At 42.6% G+C, this 25,081-nt stretch overlaps 1 protein-coding gene across 4 annotated transcripts in view; it reads left to right on the top strand.

The window, feature by feature from the left end:
* The window catches only part of LOC126272399 (oxysterol-binding protein-related protein 9), a 480,270-nt gene that overhangs the window by 190,485 nt on the left and 264,704 nt on the right, over nt 1–25,081 (top strand). For all 4 annotated transcript variants that reach the window (XM_049975226.1, XM_049975225.1, XM_049975222.1 and 1 more), the window contains exon 4: nt 3,608–3,694. In XM_049975226.1, coding sequence (XP_049831183.1) covers nt 3,608–3,694 — 87 coding nt within the window. The remainder of the gene's footprint in view (nt 1–3,607; nt 3,695–25,081) is intronic.

The raw sequence follows: 25,081 nt of genomic DNA, 5'->3' as shown, positions 1-25,081 counted from the left end.
TCTTTAGATAAAATGCTGCTGCAGTAATCATAGAAGGTTTCATACATTGCTCCTTTGATACCCAGGTAAGATTTGTTTTGTGGCTCCTTTAGCCACTCTTTCTTTAACATTTTACTTACAGAGACTTTATATCACGGGGAATCCCTCCCATCATGAACTGTAGTGCTTGGCAGATATCAGTCCAGTGCTTGGTGAACAGTTATTCTAAACTTATTTCAGCCACAGATCCACTACATACTCCTATCCAGAGGTAAACGTTCGAAAATCATTCATGTAATAACACTTCTGCTTCTTCATCTTGTTTATAGAGCATATTGTTTCAGTTCAGCCTTGTATTTCAGTAATTATTGTCAAGGGTTTCCTACTATTAATTCTAGCTGCTCGTCAGAGAATTCGTTTAGTATTGTTTCAAAAAATCCCTTATGTCCACCACCTACAAAGTTGTAAAAGTCAATGGATCTTGATTGTTAAGTCTCTTCCAATGATGGCAGTATGTATTTAGAACATACATGCTAGTGAATTGAGGTTTTTTTTGGAATTTCTTTGATGCATTTGGGGATGAGTCTAATGTTCGGTGAAGGATCTAATTATTAGTTCATGCCCACCCTTAATGCTGACTCTTGTCCAGTCAATCTCGCTTGCAGCCTCCAAATTAATTTGGGTTGGTTTACTATGATAAAGGCATCACCAGCATTTCTCATTAGGCTATCTGTTTGACAAGCACTTAGTTGCCCCAAAAATATCATAGCTGTCTATTTTGGGTTTTATTAGCTTTCTTTATCTAATATATGTGAACTCCACTGCTTTTTTAGGAATGCTTTGAACTCTGGCACTTCGCTTTGAGTGCTTCAGGAGTTGATCTTCAGAGCTATAATAGTCCCATCGGTGGGGGACATTCCTTTCAATCTTACGCTTGTACATCAAGGTCTCCTACAGCTACCGGCAGCTAGACTGAATGGAGACTTATTTAATCGTTAAAATAAAAAGTCACTTCTGTGCACCCCACCGAGAGCCAGCCACCCGGATAGCAGACTCTGATATGTTGTTTAGCCCTGACCCAGTTAGAGGGGCCTAAGATTCCCATGCTATAGCACAAAATCTTGAAAATTTCTGAAGGTGGCAGGGGTAAAATACAGGGAGCGAAAGGCTATTTACAATTTGTACAGAAACCAGATGGCAGTTATAAGAATTGAGGGGCATGAAAGGGAAGCAGTGGTTGGGAAGGGAGTGAGACAGGGTTGTAGCCTCTCCCCGATGTTATTCAATCTGTATATTGGGCAAGCTGTAAAGGAAACAAAAGAAAAAATCGGAGTAGGTATTAAAATTCATGGAGAAGAAATAAAAACTTTGAAGTTTTCCGATGACATCGTAATTCTGTCAGAGACAGCAAAGGACTTGGAAGAGCAGCTGAACGGAATGGATAGTGTCTTGAAAGGAGGATATAAGATATATAAGATAAAGCAAAACGAGGATAATGGAATGCAGTCAAATTAAATCTGGTGATGCTGAGGGAATTAGATTAGGAAATAAGACACTTAAAGTAGTAAAGGAGTTTTGCTATTTAGGAAGTAAAATAACTGATGATGGTTGAAGCAGAGAGGATATAAAATGTAGACTGGCAATGGCAAGGAAAGCGTTTCTGAAGAAGAGAAAATTGTTAACTTCAAATATAGATTTATGTATCAAGAAGTCGTTTCTGAAAGTATTTGTATGGAGTGTAGCCATGTATGGAAGTGAAACATGGATGATAACTAGTTTGGACAAGAAGAGAATAGAAGCTTTTGAAATGTGGTGCTACAGAAGAATGCTGAAGATCAGGTGGATAGATCACGTAACTAATGAGGAGGTATTGAATAGGATTGGGAGAAGAGAAGTTTGCGGCACAACTTGACTAGGAGAAGGGATCGGTTGGTAGGACATGTTTTGAGGCATCAAGGGATCACAGATTTAGCATTGGAGGGCAGCGTGGAGGGTAAAAATCGTAGAGGGAGACCAAGAGATGAATACACTAAGCAGATTCAGAAGGATGTAGGTTGCAGTAGGTACAGGGAGATCAAGAAGCTTGCACAGGATAGAGTAGCATGGAGAGCTGCATCAAACCAGTCTCAGGACTGAAGACAACAACAACAACAACAACAACAACAACTAATCCGTTTTTGTATGTAAAAATGTGGGAGAGGAAATGATTGTGGAGTTAGTAATTGAATCCTTCTACAGTTGTGAAATTGATGCTACTTACAAAAAGTTATTTCATGAGAAAATATTGCAAATTCCACAGATGTACATTTAATAAAGGATGGTACAAACTGGAAACCTACAGAAAAATTTTACCAGTACTGTTCTTTTTGGTTGGATTCATGACTCCTGATACATTAAATTTTCCAATAGCCCATCTATGAATGGGAATTGTTGATGAGAAAGTTGGCAGGAGATCTGAAGTAGGACTACATTAGAGATCTTGCTTGAGTGTCTCAACATCCCTGCCCACCAGGTCCCTTCCTTGTTTGAGCCTTTCTCTTTGTAACCCTCTTTCTAGTGCTCAATGAATTAAGAAAAAAATCTGAAAGCTACTTTATATTTTTGAGCCTTATCCTTGTAGTTACCCCCTTTATTTCAGATACCCCGTGGAGAACTTAGAAAAGTCAGTAAAATTAATGTGATGTTCTGGTGATGGTGGAGGAGGAGGAGGAGGATGTGGAGGAGAGAGATGGCTTAAAATTTACTGGGTTATGTAAGATTACTCAACACCTTGCTTGAGAGATGTAATGCAAGAGCAACATAACGAGGAATTATGCCTATTTATTCAAAAGTAACAAAGTTAAAAAAAAATCAATGATTCAAGAAGTACTACAAATAGTGCGACACAGTTGTCACAAAAATATAAAGAAAGGCATAGATTTATTTTCGTCAATGAAAAATATTATTGTCGGAATAGCTACATTTTCAGTTGATGCAGTGGAACTTGAGTCAGTAGTTTGTATGATGTATTTGTCTTTACATTTCTGAACATATACCCTTCCATTAAGTTAAGTGTATCACATATGTACTTAATATATTTAACGTGCAATGTACACGATTTTCCATTTGTACCAGCCAGCAGATCAGCTCACACACAAACCTGTAACTTGTGGGAACAACCTAAGTTACATTCGCATTTTCATGACCTTTTCAATTAAAAAAACATTGCTTTCTACAGTATATTTTGGTTGCACCTGTTTTTGTAAAGGATGGGGATCAGACACCTAATATAACATGTGCTTCATATGCACTTAGTTAACCTGTGTAAAAGTTAGTTGGTTATTGTATGTGAATTTAATTGGGAAACATGGCTAGAAACCATGACAATTACTTTCACAATGAATCAACAGTTGCCACCAGTTATTCAATAAAAATCATTAAAAATTAGTCAATTGGTGCACATTGGTTTCAAGTAATAGAAATGCAAGAAATATAATAAGTTATTGAAAAATAGAAGTGCCTAAAACAAAGTAAGTCAAGCTATTCTCCTGCTAGGTGAGAAACATAACTTTCACCCATGTGAAACAGAGTACTATTTTCCTTCCACTTGTAACTGCTGCATTTCATCATCTGACTTATTTTCTTTCAGGCCTTGGAACAGCGTACGCTACCTCAACATCCACCGGCTTCAGCTACAGCACTGGCTAGGTGTAATAGAGCTAGAGACCATGCAAATGTGAGTGCACAGCAGAAAGATATCAACAGCAATATTTGGAAGTAGTGCCTACTTTTTGCAATAGCAAAGTGCGTAAATTCCCGTCTCTTTGGCAGTAGCACAAGACACACATGGTGGTTCGTTCATCAACACACACAGCCCAGTAATTTTCTGGTGACTATTATATTTACACTCAAATGATATCTTCATGCCTCCCACAACATTATACAAGTTTTCTTGGCATGATGGATTAGCAATATGCTTCCAAATATACAGTCAAGTTGTTGTTCTATGTTATGAATAACATTTCAGTGACCAACCTAGTCATGTTCTTCAGGAGCTGTGATGTATGTTCTTATGTGTGCTCATTGCCACACTGGATTAGTTTTCGAAATATTGTGCATAAAATTGAAGTGGTGACCCAGTTGAATGCCCAAAGTGCGTAATTAAGATTACACAACTTCCACGTTCTCAACATTGCTACATTATTTTGGGAGTAAAGAAATTCTCTCTTTTTTTAGAAACCTTTTTTCAATTTGTTTTCAAATTTTACTTTGCTGTATGTCAGACATTTTATATCCCCGGGTAAGTGATCAAAAATTTCAACTGCAGTATTGTGCATTCCTTTCTGTGTTACAGAGAAGCTTAATGTGGAGCAGTGAATATCATTTTTCCTTTTGGTGTCTTAATTATGTACATAATTGTTTCGTTTGAACTTCAGTGGATTATTTACAACAAACCTCACGAACGACTGGAATAGAAGGGAGAACCGATAGAGGTACTCGGGGTACCCTCTGCCACACACCGTCAGGTGGCTTGCGGAGTATGGATGTAGATGTAGATGTAGAATAAATACACTGTGAGTAGTCAGAACTCCCAACTTCATGAAGAGTCCACAATTGTAGTTACACTTTATTTTATTATCTTAGTGTAAGTGCATAATCTATATTTTTCTTAATTGCGGTACCTTCATTATCAAGCATGATGTGACGATATAAATAGAACTGTCCACACCAGACATAAGCTACATACAAAATATGTATGTAGCTACCATATACCTTAGATATATATCTGAGATAGCTAGATGATACTGCCATGAGGAAACTAGTGACTTCCAACAACAGTTTAACCATATGAACACTAACATAACAACAGCATTAACTTCCTCGACCTAATTGTAATGAATGTGGACTTTCTACATACTTTCATTATCTTCTGCATATCCACAACTACAGGTATCATCATTCATAGTAGTAAAAAGAAATTAAATACAAAACACAAAAGTGTTAAGGATGAAACCATACTGACAATGACTGAAACAAAAAAGAAAGATAAATTTGTAGTACGCCCAGACAGGAGACATATATCAGAATAAACATTACACTAATGAAAGCAAACATCAAAATAGGGCTCTATACAAAAACCACATTAGGAGCCAACTTCATTCATAAAATAGGTAAAACTCAATTATGCAACCACTCTAGTGTTTCCAAAATCTAATGCAACAAATGTAATAAAGCTTGCATTGGACAGACAGAGGCAGAACATTTAAAATGTAAATCATGCATCAACTTAGTACAGTAAAATGTAACTACAATTGTGATACCCGTTAATGCAAGTCTGAAATACATTAAAATGCAATGACATAAACAGAACTGTCCACACCTACTAAATATGTATCATATATATGAATCATGTTGTCCATGATACCTTTTTTTAATCCACTTCTGACGCGTTCACTCATAAATAATTTTGTTCTCTATAATAGGCAACTTTTGAAAATTGTAAAAACCCTAAACAAGTCAGCCAGGAAATAAATAACATCTATGGTATTAAAAAGTGTCTTCTCTTCAGTATTTGTGAGCTGCAAAATGTGTCATACATAGAGATTTGCCTCGTATTACCATCTAGCGCACACAGTTCCAAACGATTCGTCAACTCCATCTACACAAGTCACAGTCATTGTATTTTATTACATGAAACATGTGAATTTTCCATTATGTATCTAATATCAGTTAAGTCTTGATACTAAATGTTCAGAAAATGAATAATTCACCATTGACTTGCTTCTTGTTACAGTAGAGCACCAATTAGCCAAATGTTGATCAACCGAACAACCATTTAAACTGAACTTTCATTCGCTCATGCTTAACCTTTCCCCACCTCCCTCCCCGCTATCCCTACAGTGTTCATCCCTCATCCACCATAACAGTAACGCAGAGGTTGCCTTCAATAGTAAAAATTTACTCTCTTTTATGAACACTTCTGTAAACTTTGCCACGTAGAGTAAACCTGCAGTATAAAGTGCATAAACACAACTGTGTTGTCCTTTCCGTGAGAGATAAATACAAGATTAATAAAAGATTGGAAGAAGATGGATCTGCAAACAAGCTATATAATGAGCACAAAGTTGTTAAGTTGACAGTTACAGATTTCAAAAAAAAAAAAAAAAAAAAAAAAAAAAAAAGACAAGCATCACAATGAATATGATTAAGGAGACGTTCAAGAATGGATGAGCGTTGATGATGCAGATCCAGGGCGTAAAATCAAGCAGGATGGCAAAATTGAAAATCCTGTCACTGATTCTGGCGGCATTTCAAATATTGGTTCAGAAAATGAAGCTGAAAATATACTGGCTGCTTCTGAAACATTTACATGTTTAGATACTGCCTTGCGGTGGTTTGAGGCTCAAGGTGAAAGCAACCAGTATCAAATTCCTGTCCTGAAAAAAGTGGGTGACTTAGCTGCTTGTAAGCAGGTAGACTTGCTAAGACAGACCAAAATTAGGGATTGTTTAAGTGTTAATTCTGTGTACATGCGAAACGCATGTGTGTTACATGTTGTTTATTTACTAGACTGTACTACATACTTTCCTACTATACTTAACTTTGTAATAATAAGAGAAATATGTTATTACTGTTATACAGTGTGGACGTTTATAAAACTAACAAACTGCAGGGACTGATTCCCGACTGGAAATGGAGGATAAAGGGTCCCATGAACAAGTGTCTAGAAATGAATCATTGCTACCATTGATGGCAGTAATGAATGAAAGTTCATCTGACCACATGATGTGTGTTCCTTGTGTGTTGCAGGCTATGTGATTGACACAGCATATTATAAGTAGCAGATGGTCTGGTATTCATAGGAACAAGCCAAGATGGTGTTTGTGTAGGTCCAAGCAGATGGAAATGGTTGAGAGGCAGCATGACTACACCAAAACAAGTACCCTCACAGACACGAACAACACAACACATTATTTCAAGCCCTTTTTGGGTGTTAGTGTAATCATGGGTCCTTTCAGACAGATGAGTGTGCAGAGAGGTTAACTGTATGTACACCTGATTTGGAAGACTGGGTTCTACAGGATCCTAGATAAACCCTATTACAAGTTTTAGGCAAATGGCCCACCAGTGTCGCGTAAGCCAGAGTACAATTACATGTGTCCTCCATGACAACTGCTAGTATACCTAACACCTGCACTCACACAGAAACTACTGTGAACATCTTGTGATGCAGCTCTGTTGTGTTCTGGGAAGATTTGTTGTCATTGCATGCACACTGTCCCTTTCCGGACACACATTCATAGGTCCTTCTTTCCTCTATTTCGAGTAGGGAATCCATCCCTACAGTCTGTCGGTTTTATTAAGTTCACCCTGAATGTAGTGTTATTGGTATACAAATGTATACACTTCAATTATCCAAGTAAACTGGTTTTCTTAAAACCCGTGTCCGTCAGTTTGGATCATCGCTTCTCTACTGTATTTTCATACTATCCAAAGTTTCATTTATTTTGTTAGGTGACAATAATACAAATTACCTGGCAATGGGAAAAAGTTTGGATCTAGCCCTCTGTTGTTCCATGACTCTTCGATTTTATATATTTATATAGCGCGATTCTGTCACACTTTACCAGTCCTATTTCTCAAAAATAGCTTTCCTAAAGATCTTTGGGTAAAATAAGTTTTCAGCAAGCCATAAAGGATTTGTTGCACTTCATATAACACAAAGGCTGAGGGAGGCAAGGTCATTTCCAGATTATTGACTGGGAGAATAATGCAAAATTTCTACCATTGAGTAGAGTGCTTACTGTGTGCGTCTTTACTGTCTCCTTAGTTATTTGCCACACTCAGAAACCATCCAACCCAGAAGAGGTGAGTGAGAATGGTTGATGGTGTTATTTGCATGTTCTTCCTCTTCTTTTTGCCATCACTGTCTAACATGAGATGTTTTGCTAAAAATAAAGACAATATGAAATTTTGTAGTAATGTTTTCCTTTCGTTTTTTTTATTTTTTATTTGTGGAGTAGTAGCTTATTCTAACAAAGGGGCACTTGAAATGCATATAGTGCTCAGAAAAAAGTCAACAGGGTTGGATATAGATGAGCAAAGAATGACATGTTTTTCAGCAGTATTTACTGTAATACAATAGTAACCAGATCGGATGAACCCAAAATTGTTATAATCATACCAGCAGCTATTTTTCAGGTGGCAGAAGTTGAGAGCATCATAGCAGTTGAAATTGATTCTATAGAATAATGTTAAAAGTTGTGTGTCCAGACTGTTAAGGTAAGAAATGAAGTGATTCCCCACATAACTGGTGAGGAGAGGAACACACTGAGAAGGGGACAGCGTGATAGGACAAGTGTTATAATCGAGGAATAAGCTGTAGAGAGTAAAAGGCTGCAGAGCATAAAAATGGTAGGGGAAAACGGGTTGGAATATATCCAGCAAATGGTTGAGATTAAAGAGGTAAACATTATTATTCCTGCACTAAACCTTGAATTAAATATACATTATATGATGAAAAATGTACGAACCTACTAGTGAACACTAATATGTCGTATGTCCACCCTTCACCTGCATGACGACTTCAGTGAAATCGACATTGTAACTCATCCCAAAGGTGTTTCATTGGGTTCACTTTGGCTTTGGCAGGCAAGTCCATTTCAGGATTTTTTTTGTCAACAGAATATTGCCTCACCGATGATGCTTCGTGATAGGGTGCATTGTCATACTGATACAATAACCATCATCTCTGAATGGTCATTCTGCTATATGCGGTACATAGTGTTGTAAAATTTGTTTGTTGTCCTACTGCATTTAGCATTTTCCTCAAGTGCAATAAGGGTCCACATCCTAACAATGGAGAATAGACCCGTACAATAACAGTCACCTCTGTACTTCACTTTGGCACTACACAGTATGGCAGGTGATATTTTCCATGCATTAGTCAAACCCAAATCCTTTCATTGGGTAGCTACAGAGTATAGCATAATTCATCAGTCCAAACAACTAATTTCCAGTCATCCAATCAGCAATGGCTTCACTGTTCACACTGACTATATGTGTGTGGCTGATGAGGAGCTGCTCGACCATTTTACCCCAGTCTTTGTAACTCCCTATGCACAGTAATTGTCCCAATCATACTGTTAGTACCACTTTGGAACTCTCAAGTGATTCCTTCCACTGATAAGTGACTTTTTTTACATTCACCCTCCACAATGCCCAGCAGTCCTTACTGTCAGTACATGGTCTTAATTTAGCTGTGGTTGTTCCTTCACATTTACACTTCAGTTACATCACCAAAAGCTAGCTTGGGCAGATTTAGAGCTGTTGAAATGTCGCTGATGGATTTGTCAGGTAACATCCAATGGCTAGTCCATGTCCAGAGTCAATGAGCTCTCCTGATTAAATCAGTTTGCTGTTAGTGCCTTTCCTTAGAGAACGCAGTACTCCCACCTCCTTTTATTCTTGCAGGTCCACCTCTGATGGCATCTGTTGGTCAATTTCACATTACATAGAAATGTCTGAGCACTTTTGATCATATACTGTGTCTTCTCCATTTATAATTAGAAATCAGCAAGAGTATCTCAGAATGATTTTCTCATTGTACATGCACACACATAACGTAAGTTCCTTCCCCCACCCCCCTCCCCCAGCAGACACACCACAATAGTTTCCACTGAACATTAAAATTGACGTGACAGTGAACTGAAACAGAATAATGAACACATGAATGGTTACAATAACGTAATGCCCCTCTATAATCATATTGACATAAGTATTTATTCAGAGCATGTTTTGTGTAAAAATACAAATAGAGAGAGAGAGAGACGGAGAGAGAGAGAGACGGAGAGAGAGAGAGAGTACGGAAAGCATGTGTACAACAGCAATTAAATTCTGTGCCTGTATTTCTATTTAAGAGGTGTAATCCCATGTTTCTGTAACTGTAAAGTTTGGTTTTGTGTAGTCTGTAGCACAGTTGTCATTTATTTTGAACAGACAGCTGCTCATCTCAGTAGGAGTCGGCATCTATTGGTGACAAGTCAGAAGGGTAGCAAGTTGCATATTTGTTTCTCTCTGTGCTTCCATAGTTCACTTGTTAAGTTAGTTATGTTACGCTACTGGCCAATAAAATTGCTACACCAAGAAGAAATGCAGATGATAAACGAGTATTCATTGAACAAATATATTATACTAGAACTAACATGTGATGACATTTTCACGGAATTTGGGTGCTTAGATCCTGAGAAATCAGTACCCAGAACAACCACCTCTGGCCGCAATAACGGCCTTGATATGCCTGGGCATTGAGTCAAACAGAGCTTGGATGGTGTGTACAGGTACAGCTGCCCATGCAGCTTCAACACGATACCACAGTTCATCAACAGTAGTGACTGGCATAGTGTGACGAGCCAGTTGCTCGACCACCATTGACCAGACGTTTTCAATTGGTGAGAGATCTGGAGAATGTGCTGGCCAGGGCAGCAGTCAAACATTTTCTGCGTTCCAGAAAGGCCAGTACAGGACCTGCAACACGCAATCGTTCATGGTCCTGCTGAAATGTAGGGTTTCGCAGGGATCGAATGAAGGGCAGAGCCCCGGGTTCTAACACATCTGAAATGTAACTTCCACTGTTCAAAGTGCCGTCAATGACTGAGACGTGTAACCAATGGCACCCCATACTGTCACGCCGGGTGAGGAGCCAGTATGGCCATGACAAATACACGCTTCCAATGCACGTTCACCGCAATGTCACCAAACACGGATGCGACCATCCTGATGCTGTAAACAGAACCTGGATTCATCCGAAAAAATTAAGTATTGCCATTCGTGCACCCAGGTTCGGTGTTGAGTACACCATCGCAGGCGCTCCTGTCTGTGATGCAACGCAAGGGTAACCGCAGCCATGGCCTCCGAGCTGATAGTCCATGCTGCTGCAAACATTGTCGAACTGTTCACGCAGATTGTTGTTGTCCTGCAAACGTCCCCATCTGTTGACTCAGGGATCGAGACATGGCTCCACGACCGTTACAGCCATGCGGATATGATGCCTGTCATCTTGACTGCTAGTGATACGAGGTCGTTGGGATCCAGTACGGCGTTCGGTATTATCCTCCTGAACCCACCGATTCCATGTTCTGCTAACAGTCATTGGATCTCGACCAACGTGACCAGCAATGTCGCGATATGATAAACTGTAATCACGATAGGCTACAATCCGACCTTTATCAAAGTCAGAAACGTGATGGTACGCATTTCTCCTCCTTACATGCGGCATCACAAGAACGTTTCACCAGGCAACGAAGGTTGACTGCTGTTTGTGTATGAGAAATTGGTTGGAAACTTTCCTCATGTCAACATGTTGTAGGTATCGCCACCGGTGCCAACCTTGTGTGAATGTTATGAAAAGCCAATCATTTGCATATCACAGAGTCTTCTTCCTGTCGGTTAAATTTTGCATCTGTAGCACATCATCTTCGTGGAGTAGCAATTTTAATGGCCAGTAGTGTAGAATGGATAGTATACAAGCATGCTATGTCTGGACACATCAGGAGGTAGTTACAGTTCACAAGCAGCTGAAGCCACTTTTGGCTAGGATCAGCTATCTCGGAGTGTTCAGGTGGCAAGAATGTGATTTGTTGCGTGTGATGCCTCAGGTGTTGGTTGTTTGTTCACAGGCTCTGCTTCTTTGGCACCTTTTAGTGGACCCCTGTGGAGTATCCACCGTCAAAGCAGGGTGAGTGGTGGTTGGTAAAGTATTCATTTCATTTGAGGCAGTGTGTCAGTGTGGCAGCTGGCCATCTGGCCTTGCCCATACACTCTGTGAGTGAACAGATGGCTGCTCCTTCAGCAGGATCTGAGTTGGCACACATTTGGAGGGGTTTAAGAAAGTGAATACCAGGGGTCTCATCTGATATGTGGAGCCTGCAAGCTGTGGCTCACATCAACCCCCACCCCCTTTTCCTTCCTTCGTTTCCCCTCTCCTCTCATTCCTCTGCTTCGGTGTTTGAGGTTCCTGTTTTTCTTCTTCCTCCCTGTGCATTCCTGAAGGCTGGCCCACGCATCTTGACACATAGCATGTGACTGGGTAATGTGTAATTCCCAGCCCCTGGTCAACAGGTCGGGTTCGCACATAACCCCTGATACTGGCCAGCCCCAGGGAGGGGTGATTGCCTGAGGTGCAACCTTCTCGAATTGCCAATTGGTCCCTCTGTCAGGCGTTCGGGAGGTGTGTGAGCTGAGGTGTGAACAATCACCTAAGGTGGGTGTGACCCCTTGTGAAGGGAGCCCCTAGTTGCAAGGAGTGTACCATCATAAACGCTGGCAATCCTGGGAGACTTTCTTGCAATGGGTCAATCACCTTCCCAATCAACGTCTACAAAATGTAAACGTGATGAGGCTAATGATTCAGACCCCCTTCCCACTGCACCACGCTTCCTCATGGGCTCTCATACTGAAGACGGTCAGTCTTTTGCCATGGTCAATCCGTTTATTATTCAGAAAGGTGCTGATACAATTGCCAGTTCTGTTAAATCCTGCTCTCCTCAAGCACAACAACTCCTTCTGCTTTGCTTCTCCACGGCTACCCTGTTCGTTTCGAGGCCCATGGAACTTTTAATTCTTCCCATGGTGTAATTTAAACCAGGCTACTTGATAGTCTAACTGAGTCTGAAATCCAATGTTACCCCTCTGATCAGGGTGTCATTGCCATTCATGGTGTAATGTAAAAGGTAGATTCCTCCATAGAGCTCAGTCACAGGCTGTGAAATTATCACAGTCGGGCTCTACATTCAGAACCCGCTGCGCTGCTACCAGTGTCATAGTTTCAACCACACCAGAACATCATGTCAATACCTAGCCAAATATGTAACCTATGTTAGGGATGCACATGCAGACAATTGTCTGCCTCCTTCTCTCCAGGTGAAGGGAAAAATGCGTTACCCAGTTGCTTGAGAGTTAGTGGCTAGTCGCAAACCCTATGTTCTCCCATGTAGAATCTATAGTTCCATTTTTGTTACCCCTTGCTCCATGAAGGACATGGTCACGCAGATATGTGACCTCAAATTCTGCTCTGAGGTTGTGAAATCGCCCATTGTCAAGATAGCATCGCCATCTCTCTGTCCAGCTGTGCAACAACCAGTCAAACTCCTGCCTCAAGGGGAAAAGTCACCAGCTACCCAACTGGTAGGCTGGAGGGGACAGGAGAAGTACTCCCATGTAGACATCCTCCATCCCTCCAGCCAAACCACACCTGAATCTTCCTCTAACTGGAAAGGCTCAAACAAGTCCACCAAATGCAAACAATCTTCTCCTTCGCCAACTTGAAGATCCTCTTCAACAGTGTCGCCACATGGTACCTTAGCCCAGCCAGCCACCATATCGCCAGCACACGCCACCAACCATTTTTCAGCATTTGACTCCATGGACTGACTGCACAAGCAAGCTGATGCTTCTGTGGACCCCATAGAGCAGGATACTCCTGCTTCTGTACCCTGTAATAGCAACTCTACACTGGCTGTCACTAGGCAGGCACTGGTTTGCATCAGGACGTTTAAATTGCACAGTTGGCTGCGGTGCATGATGGGAATTAGTATGTGAATGTTGATAGGTTTAGTGATGAAGCCCACTTTCATTTGGACGAGTTCATCAATCAGCAAAATTGGCGCATTTTGCGGACTGATAATCCACATTTTGTTATCGAAAAGTCTCTTCACTCTCAACAGGTGACTGTGAAGTGCAGTGTCCAGTCATGGAATAATCTGTGTGATTACTGGCACGGTGACTAATGAACGCTTTGTGAAGGTTTTGGATGATGATTTTGTCCCCATTATCCAAAGTGACCCTGATTCCAACAAGATGTGGCTCATGCAGGGTGGAGGTTAACCCCATTAAAGCAGGACAGTGTTTGGGTCCTGGAGAAGCACTTATGGGACTGCATTCTGGCTGTGAATTACCCAGATGCCACTAGAAGGGGCCTCGGTTGGCCACCATATTTTTCCGATCTGAACACACACAACTCCTTTTTGTGGGGCTATATTAAAGACAAGGTGTACAGTTGTAACCCCAAAACCATTGCTGTGCTGGCATTCAGGAGGTCATCGACAACATCGACGTTCCAACACTTCAGTGGGTCATGCAGAATTTCACTCCTCGTCTGCGCCATATTGTCGCCAATAATGGCAGGCATATCTAATTCCAAATATCTGTAATGACATTTTGAATAAAGTGTGTGCATGCCGTAGTTTGCAACTAACTTACGTTTTTTTTCTGTGTAGTTCACTAATTGTGACCCTGTCAGTAAAGTGATAAGAGAAACAATTACTAATAAAAATTTTAGGAAATAGGCAAATTTCTTCAGTACTGATTTGCAGATGAAATGCTTTCAATATGATAAAAAATGTACAATAACAATATGATCTGTAAAAATCCATTTCAACAAGTAGTGTAATGCCAAGTGAGCAACGGAACAAAATGGACGTGTTATAGTTTTTAGATCCAAATTTAAAAAAAAAATCTAGGAACTTTGTATGATTTACAGAAGTAAATAAAGAGCAAAAAAGAGGACACACAGATGTTGAAACATGTCTGGATAAATAAAGGTATACATTGTATTTCACACAAGGTGGAGTTTAAAAAATGGACGCTATATTTGTACTGTTGGTTTTTTTTGCCGCTGCTGTAGTTGTTCTACATCAGTACCAGAGACAAGTACGTCACGCATTAAACAAAAATTATTTCTTGGTGACTCTTGCCTTCTACACCAAATTTTGAAAAAATCTAAATATGGACTATGTTACATTCCATTCCATTGCATTATAGTTTACAAAATTGTTTCAGAAATGAAGTATCAGTTCCAAAATAAACAGCATCATTGTAAGCAGTGTATAAAGGTTTCTGGCAAAATGATGACACTCTTTGTCTCAGTTTAATGATTTTCTCAAATGACTGAATTTAATTAACAATGTGGATCACTATGTAACTGGTAATGGTTTCAGCTACGTATGAAGTTCTAATATACAAAACAGATTAATAATATCGTTGCAAGTCCATACAGAAGAACTATGTAGTTTTAACCAATCAATAATTACAATAGTAAACCACATTATATGGAGACACATGTAATTGTGTTCTTGAATAGTAGTAACTTGTGTTATGGCACAAAATTTCCATTATAGTAACAAAATTAAAAATTCACACAAAAGAAAATGCTTTCCTAACAATTTGAAAAAATACGCAGATTGAAGCAACTGTGTAATTATTACTAAAATTAGGACTCGCACATGGCAGTGCAGACATGTGACAGCACATAGACTCTTTCCTTAGAGATTTCACCACGCAGCATTGAAAAAAGATGATTACAATCATCGTTTTATAGTGATATTTGTACATCAACAGTTCATGAGGCTACACTGGTATTCCACAAGAGGAGCCAGTGCTTCTAAATACTGAACAACCACACAGCATAAAAATAATTAGGTGGTTATTTTCTTAATTTTACCTCAAAAATGGCATTTGGCTGAACTCTCAAAAGAACACGATTTAGCGGCAGCACTGAGAAAACAAGAGTGATCACATAAAATAAATTATTCATTGGGAGTGCCATAAAATTGTTCTCATGAGGACAGTCCTCATGATTTTTATGGTGGTATTGAAGGGCTGACGCAGCAGTGCTCCACTGGGTGCTGATGATTAACGAAGATCCTGGTTCTGCATGGCAGCAAGCAATGGTATGTTATGTGCCTTTCCATAATGTAGTCTCCCACATCGCAAATTCGTGAATGTCAAGAGGTAACAAAGAAACCTAAATTCACTAGTTAGTGTACACATCTACTTGTGAGCAGGCGTGCATATGCATTTTGTATTCGTTTTGAAGGAGTTTATTAGAAATCTTGCTCCTAGGACTGTATAATACAGGGCATCACTTTCGAGCTTCCTACATTTCAGAGGCTCAGAAAAAAAAAGTTGTGAAATTACAGAATATGCTAGATCATCTCAAAGAATTTACATTCCCACATCAGATTTGGCAACCACGGACACTAGAGTGCAGTATGGTTGCATGAAGGGAAAATGTCAACTCCCCAGCAGCACACGCAAGCTATAGTGTGTTTTACAGAAACAAAATCTCCAATAATTGTGCAAAGCAATTAGTGTAGGTTGTATGGATGTGATTCACCTAATGTGATAAAAATTAAGGAATGGTATTGTAAGTATTGGGGAACTGCAAGTGTTCTGAATCATTCTGGCAGTGCATGTCATACTGTTTTGGAAGAGACAATGGAGGATATCAGACAAGTTCTTCTCGGAATCCCACAAAGTGAACTCGGCAGGTATCTAGGCAATTTAATGTACCCCGAGCAACACTGCTTCTTATAATACACCAGTGTCTTTGACCGTACGATTACAAAGTGAGAAGTCTGCAACATCAGGTGCTGAATGACAAACCATGCCGACAAAAATTTGTCAGATGCGCTGCAATGCATTGATTTGAATGTCAGCTTCCTGGAAAGACGTCTTTTTCTCAGATGAGGCAATTGTTCATTGTGCCCGTGGTTCATTGAGATCTTTAGCCCACTTTCTCCTCGTCGCATCGCAGTCCCCCCCCATTCTCCATGTACTGGGCAAGGATACCTTCCTGGGTGCATTTTCCACCATGCACTGTGCAGTGTCACTTTCTACATCGACGATGAACATGGTCTTCTTTGCACCTTGTATCCAGCACAGTAGCCAGTTTGTTGTGGTGGGGCTGCCATGTACCCTGTTGGTTGTAGCCCCCCTGATCACACAGGGATCGTTCTGCTGATGCCTGTGCCGTTAACTCCCCACATATGCCAAGGGGTAGATGTCCATCCCCCTGGGGCATCGGGACGCCCGGCAATGGCCATCCTGCCAGGTGGCCTTTGCTGTGGCTGGGTGGCACCTGTGGGGAGGGACACTGGTCGGAGTGGGTGGCATCAGGGCGGATGACACACAATGAAGCATAGTCCATCATCTCTTGCTGGTGGTGAAACACCAACAGTCTCTAAGCGTTCAGGAGCTCAATTCGATGCACAGAGGTATGACCACAAATTTTTTGCCTCCCTGGCCACATCATGGGAGGATTGTCAGGCTAAGGATGGCAGCAGATCTTTTAGAGTGGTGAGGTGTACATTTCATCTGGCAGGTCCACCGGGGTCTGAGGGATAGTCAGTTTGCCACTGGTGCCTTCATCTTGGCCTCCGAGGATGATACATTGCCCGATAAGGTGAAGGTGATCGTCTACTGTTGTGATGTAAAGCCCTATACCCTTCCCCCAATGTAGTGCTTTAAATGCTGGAAGTTCGGCCATTGTCTTCGCGCTGTACTTCCAGCATCACACATCAAGATTGTGGACACCCATCACATCCTAATACTCCATGTGGCCCCCCCTCCCATCTGCGTCAGCTGGGGAGAGCACCATTTGCATTGCTCACCAGACTGCAGGATTCTCCAGAAAGAAAGGAAAATCATACAGTACAAGACCCTGGACCGACTGACCTACACTGAGGCTAAGTGAAAATTTGAATGTCTGATCCTGTACGTATGACTTCGTCTTACGCCGCCGCTACAACAGTTCTGGCACCATTAGCTCTGCCAACCCCATTCACCCCTCAGAGCTGGAAGACTACACCTGCTCCCTCTATGGTGGGGGGCATTTCCCTCCCTGTTGCTCCTGCACCGCCCCCAACCATTGGGGACGTCCTTCCCCACTTATAAGCCGGAATAGCATAAGTCCCTTGGGTCATTCCCTTCCCAGGTTTCTAGTGGGAAAGGTGACACCCACCAGTGGCTGAAGAGCCCAAAAGCAGCTGGTCGTAGGGCTTCACACTCGTCTTCAGTCCTGGAGACTGAGCCAGTGAAGTCCTCCCAGCCAGGGAAACCCAAGGAGCAGCAAGACAAATCCAAAATGAAAAGCCCTAAGACCAAGGAAATTGCAGTGGCACCCACACCACTGCTACCCACAAGCTCTGCGTCTGAGGATGTGTTTGAGATTTTGGCGTTCGCTGAGGGCCTAGATCTCGCCACACCCTCGGACACAATGGATATAGACTGCTCATGCAATGTGTCGGTGGCAGCAGGTGACTATGAGGTGTAAACTACCTCATTGAATGTAATGTCATCCTCCAGTGGAATTGTGGTGGTTTTTTCCACCACCTGGCTGAGCTACAGCAGCTGTTAAGCTTTACACCTGCAATCTGCATTGCCCTTCAGGAACCCTGGTTCCCAGCTATGCAAACCCATGCCCTCTGCAGCTATAAGGGATATTACAGGAACTGTAGCGACTGTATCGAGTGTCAGGTGGAGTTTGCATCTATGTTCTAAACTCAGTCTGTAGTGAACCTGTGCCCCTTCAAACTCCTCTTGAGCTGTGGCTGTCAGAATAAGGACAACACAGCGAATAACTGTGTGCAATGTATATCTTTCTCCAAATGGTCCAGTACCTTTGAATGTATTAACTGCACTGATTGATCATCTCCCAAAACATTTCCTACTTTCGGGAGATTTTAACTCCCATAACCCCTTTGGTGTGGCACTGTGCTTACTGGCCGAGGCAAGGATGATGAAACTTTACTGTCTTAGTTCGACCTCTTCCTCTTAAATACTGGGGCCGCAACACATTTCAGTGTGGTTCGTGTTAGGGCATTGATTTATCAATTTGCAGCCTAGGACCTCTCCCATCTATCTACTGGAGAGCACATGACGACCTGTGTGGTAGTGACCTCTTCCCCTCTTCCTGTCACTGCCCCGACACCATGGCTACAGACGTCTGCTCAGATCGGATTTAAACAATGCATATTGGGAAACTTTCACCTCTGCTGTCACCACTGATTTTCCCCCCACACAGTAATATTGCTGTGATAGTTGAGCAGGTGACTACAACAATTGTTTCTGTGGCAGAAAGATCCTTTGCTCTTTAGGGTGCCCAAGGTGTAAGGCAGTCCCTTAGTGTTCACTGGAAGTCGCTGAAATTAAGGAACGTCATAAAGATCTACAACGGTATAAGCGGCACCCTTCCCTAGAGCACCTCATAGCCTTTAAACGGCTCAGTGCCCATGACCGCGTTTACCAACTTATCAAACGATGGAAACAGGAGTGTAGGGAGAGATATGTCTTGACTATTGGGTGCCTTACGTCATCTTCCCAATTCTGGGCAAAGATCAAACGTCTTTTCGGGTACCAGACCCCAACAGGTGCTCCCGGTGTTACCATCTACCGACGTAAACGCTATCGCCGAGCACTTTGCTCGAACCTCTGCATCGGGGAATTACCCCCCAACCTTTCGCACTCTAAAATGGCGGTTGGAAGGGAACATCCTTTCATTCACTACATGCCACAGTGAATCCTATAACACCCCATTTACAGAGTGGGAGCTCCTCAATGCTCTTGCACATTGCCACAACGCAGCTCCTGGACCTGATTGGATCCACAGCGAGATGACTAAACATCTCTCATCTGACTACAAGCTACATCTCATCATCTTCAACCGGATCTGGTGCGATGATGTCTTTCCATCACAATGCGAGAGAGCACCATCATTCTGGTGCACAAACCCAGTAAAAATCTGCATGATGTGGATAGCTATCAGCCTATCAGCCTCACCAACATTCTTTGTAAGCTGCTGGAATGTGTGGTATGTTGGCAGTTGGGTTGGGTCCTGGAGTGACGTGACCTACTGGCTCCATGCCAGGGCGGCTTCCGCCGGGGTCGCTCTACCACTTATAATCGTGTGTCCCTCAGGTCTGCTATCCAAACAGCTTTTTCCAGACAGTAACATCTGATTGTGATTTTATTTTTTACTTACTTAAAGCATATGACACGACCTGGCAACATCATATCCTTGCCACATTGTATGAGTGGGGTCTCGGGGGGCCTGCTCCCGATTTCTATCCAAAACTCCCTCTCACTCCGTATTTTCCGTGTCGGTGCCTCCCATAGTTTACCCTATATTCAGGAGAATGGCGTTCCACAGGGCTCTGTATTGAGTGTGTGTCTATTTTCAGTGGCCATTAATGGTCAAGCAGCAGCTGTCAGACCTTCCGTCTCACCTTCTCTGTATGCAGACGACTTTTGCATATTGTACTGCTGCTCCAGTACTGGTGTTGCTGAGCGTCACCTACAGGGAGCCATTCACAAGGTGCAGTCATGGGCTCTAGCCCACAGCTTCCAGTTTTCAGCCTCAAAGTTGTGTGTCATGCACTTCTGTCGCCGTCCTACCATTCATCCGGACCCAGAACTATATATTCGTGACAATCCACTCACTGTAGTGGAGATATATCGATTCTTAGGACTGGTTTTCGATGCTCAATTGACTTCGCTTCCTCATCTTCGTCAGCTTAATCAAAAGTGCTGGCAGCACCTCAATGCCCTCCGTTGCCTTAGCAGCACAAATTGGGGTGCATATCGCTGTAAGCTGCTGCGGCTTTACAGAGCCCTTGTTCAATCCCGAATTGACTATGGCAGTGTGGTTTATGGTTTGACAGCACCCTCAGTGTTGCATTTACACGGCCATGCACACAACTGCGGGGTTTGACTAGCGACAGGAACGTTTAAGACGAGTCCGGTGGCCAGCATACTGGTGGAGCCTGGGATCCTTCCATTGCAAATCAGATGTGCACAACTGCTCACCAGTTACGTTGCACACATTCATAGTTCTCCTGAGCATCCGAATTACCATCTCCTTTTTCCGCCCGTGCCAGTCCATCTCCTGCATCGGCGGCCCAGGTCGGGGCTAGTGATCGCAGTTCACGTGCAATTCCTTCTCTCCAAACTGGAGTCCTTACCTTCACCATATCTACGTTTGGTCTGTCCACATATGCCTCCATGGTCTACACCTCGGCCGCAGCTTTGTCTGGTCCTTTCACGTGGCTCTAAGGACTCTGTTAACCCTGCGTCTCTCCGCCATCACTTCCTTTTGATTCTTGACATGTTCTGGGGCTCTGAAGTGGTTTACACTCACTGCTCAATGGCTGCTGGTCACATTGGCTTTGCCTACGTTCATGGCAGCCATATTGAACAGCATTCCTTACCCGATGGATACAGTGAATTCACTGCAGAGCTGGTGACCATTTCTCATGCACTTCAGTATCTCTGTTCATGCCCTGAGGAGTCTTTCCTTTTATGTACTGGCTCCTTGAGTAGCCTGAAAACTATTGACCAGTGCTACCCTCGTCATCCTTTGGTAGTGTCCATACAGGAGTCCTTCTTTGCTCTTGAATGGTCCAGTCATTCAGTGGTGTTCGTCTGGACCCCTGGTCACGTAGGAATCCCAGGCAATGAACTTGCTGATAGGCTGGCCAAACAGGCTGCACGGAAACCACTTCTGGAGATGGGCATCCCCGCAACTGACCTGTGTTAATTATTACGCTGCAAGGTTTTTCAGCTTTGGGAGATGGAATGGCAAAATCTCAGTATGCACAACAAACTGCGAGCCATTAAGGGGACCACAAATGTGTCGAAGTCCTCGATGAGGGCCTGTTGCAGGAACTCCGTGGTTCTCTGCTGGTTCCACATTTGCCATGCCTGGGCGACCCACGACTACCTCCTGTGCCACGAACACCCGCCTGAGTGTCGGTACAGTGCCCGGTTGACAGTGGTCCATATTCTTCTGCTCTGTCCTTCTTTGGCTGCCCTGCGACTTCATCCTCCGTTGCAGGAATCGTTATCATTGATTTTATCAGACAACGCCTCATCGGCTGATTTGGTTTGACATTTCATCCATGAGGGTGGGTTTTATCTTTCGATCTGAGTTTTAGCGCATGTCCTTTGTCCCTCTGTGTCCTCCACCCTAGTGCTTTTAGGGTGGAAGTTTTAATGTGTTGCAGTGTGGCAGGCTTTTCCTTTTTATTTTCGTGGTAGACGACCCACTGTAATCTGCTACTACGGAATCTTTGGCCAATGGAGAGATGACACAGTTACAGGCCACATGTCGTGCAGATACATGTTACAGTTTTTAATGCAGTGGTTTCTATTGCCTTCTGCATTCTCATGCCATTTAACATTGCTGATTCTTCCACATTTAGGGGCAGTTTCCCACCCCTTGGACAAGAGTGTGTCCTGGACCTGTGTATATTCCTCTGCCTTCTTTGACAAAGCCATTGGCACAATGAGGGTCACTTCTTATGCTGGAAGTCTTTGGCCGCCAATGCTCATTATTAATCAGAATTTAAGTGGTGACGGGATTCGAACCTGGGACCGAGGAAGTTTCTATTACTAATCAGACACTATCCCTAGATCATGGGGACAGTCATACACAACCTCAAAATGGATCCTGTCCTAATCTGGCTCTGCCACTTTCATGATGAACTGCAGTGACTACCTGATAGATGGCTTTTGCCAACTGTATGACTGCTGCGTCTAAAAGTTTATCCATAGTGGTCCTATCCAAGAAGTCCAATGTAACATCCGATTCCTTCTGAAATTGATGGGTTCACCTAAGTACTTCTCCCTCCTCATCTGAACAACACTTCCGTCATCTGCAGGCTTCCCAAAATCCATAAACTTAACAATCCTGGGTGCCTCAGTGTAGCTGGTTATTGTGCTCCTGATAAAAGAATTTCTGCTCTTCTTGCCAAACACCTGTAGCAAATTGCCCGAAACCTAGTCTCTCACATCAAAGATGCTAGCCACTGCTAACCACTTTCTTCACTGACTCTCCACCATCCTCAACCTTTTACCTCCAGGATGGGTACTCATTATTGTTGATGCTACATCCATGTACGCAAACATCCCTTATGCCTGTGACTGTGCCACTCTCGAACACTGCCTCTGTCAGTGTCCTTCAGACTCCAAACCTGCTACCTCTTTGCTCATAACACCTTATCAATGATATCCTGACACACTCCTCCTCCTCCTCCTCCTCCTCCTCCTCTGAGGAGAAAATATATAAACAAATCCATGACACAGCAGTGGGCACCTGTTGGACACCTTCCTACACTAACATTTTTATGAGTGATCTACAGGAATCCTTCCTAGTTTCCCAAAATCCCCAAACTGTTTGTCTGGTACACATTCATTAATGATATCTTACTGGTCTGGACTCAGGGCCAAGACACCCAATCATCATTCCTTCACAACCTAAACGCTTTCTCTTCCATCCATTTCAGCTGGTCCTCCTAAATCCAACATATCCCTTCCTGAATATTTACTTCCACCTACCTGATGGCTCCATCCACACCTCTGTCCATATTAAACCCACTAAACACCAAAAGTAGCTGCATTTCAGTGGCTGTCATCCCCTTCACTCTAAAAAAATCCCCCCCATGCAGCCTGGCCACCTGGGGACAAAGTATGTGCAGTGACAAGAACTCCTGTGCCTTGTATGCCGAAGGTTTCACGAGGTCCTTCACGTGACAGGTACAACCCCATCCCCTTCCGCCCCTGCTTCAAAACCTAGTTTGTAAACAGATTTCTAATGCTATATCCTCCAACCAGCCACAAGCATCAGCCACCAAAGGAGCAACCTATTGTCCGCCCAGTATCACCCTGGACTGGAACAGCAACCATGCCCTTTCCCAGGGACTTGATTACCTACCATCATGCCCTGAAATGAGGAACATCCTATCCAAGAACCCCCTCCCCCATCTAAAAGTGTTGTTCTGTTGCTCACCCAATTTACATAATATCCTAGTCCATTCCTAGCCACTTTCTCTCCCACCATTTACCACAAGAATTGTATGTGTGTGGAAAACTCAGGTGCAGGACCAGCCCAATCCACCCATCCAGCACTTCCTGCACCATTCCTGACAAAGATGTTTATCTTACCCGCATCAGAGGCCGGGCAACCTGCGAAAACAAGTTTGTTATACACCAACTCTACCACCATTTCTGCATAGCTTTTAGTGTTGGTATGACTGTTAACAAAGGTACAAGCATACGGAATACGCTGTGAGATATGTGAGTGGTTTGAAGACTTCTTGAGTAAAGGGACCCAGAACATTGCCCTCGATGGTGAGTGTTCATTGGAGGCAGTGGTGTTGGTAGAAGTGCCCCAGAGAAGTGTGACAGGACACACTATTATTATGTGTGTACATTAATGATCTGACAGACAGGATGAGCATCAGTCTGTAGATGTTTGATTATGATGCTGTGGTGTATGGGATAGTGTCGCCATTGAGTGACTATAGGAGGATACAAGGTGACTTGGACAAAATTTCTGTTTGATGTGATGAATGGCAGCTAGCTTTAAATGTAGAAGAATCTAAGTTAATGCATATGAATAGAGAAAAAAACAGGTCTGTAATGTTGTGTGCTGCTTGACAAGGTCATGTCGATTAAATGTTTAGGTATAACGCTACAAGGTGTTTTGAAGTAAAATGAGCATGTAAGGATTGTAAAGGGAAGACGAATAGTCCACTTAGGTTTATTGGGAGCATTTTAGGTAACTGTGGTTCTTCGGTAAAGGAAACTGCATATAGAACACTAGTGCGAACCATTCTTGAGTATTGCTGAATTGTTTGGGATCGCACCAAGTTGGATTAAAGGAACACATCGAAGCAATTCATAGGTGTGCTGCTAGATCTTTTAGCATTACATTTGAGCAACATGGGAGTATTATAGAGATGTTTCATAAACTGGAATGGAGATCCATGGAGGGGAGGCAATATTCTTTTTGAGGAACACTACTGAGAAAATTTAGAGAACCGACACTTAAAGCCAACTGTAAAATGATGATCATGCTGTCACCAACTAACATTTTGCCTAAGGCCCAAGAGCAAATTGGAGATTAGAACTCATATGGAGGCATATAGATAGTAATTTTTCCCTTGCTCTGTTTGTGAGTGGAACAGGAAAGGGAAATTAGTAGTAGTAGTAGTAGTAGTAGTAGTAGTAGTAGTAGTAGTAGTAGTGCAGTGTACTTGTTTGTTTGTGAGCCACTGTCAACATCCTGGGAACCCATCTGCCACTTTCAGTATTCTGCAAACACTTCCTTCCCCTATCCCAACGTAGCGTGACAGTTTGTTCACTGTGATGCGTCTGTCAGCAGTCACTTATTTGTTAACTCTCTGCACATTGTCTGGAGTGTGTGCAGTATGGGGCGTGCCGCCACAAGGACAATCCTCAATCACGTAACCTGCTTGCTCACCCACTAACTGTACTGCGGTCGACA

This window comes from Schistocerca gregaria, chromosome 5, assembly GCF_023897955.1.
Source record: "Schistocerca gregaria isolate iqSchGreg1 chromosome 5, iqSchGreg1.2, whole genome shotgun sequence".
NCBI classification, from domain to species: domain Eukaryota; kingdom Metazoa; phylum Arthropoda; class Insecta; order Orthoptera; family Acrididae; genus Schistocerca; species Schistocerca gregaria.
This window is presented reverse-complemented; position numbering and strand designations above follow the sequence as displayed.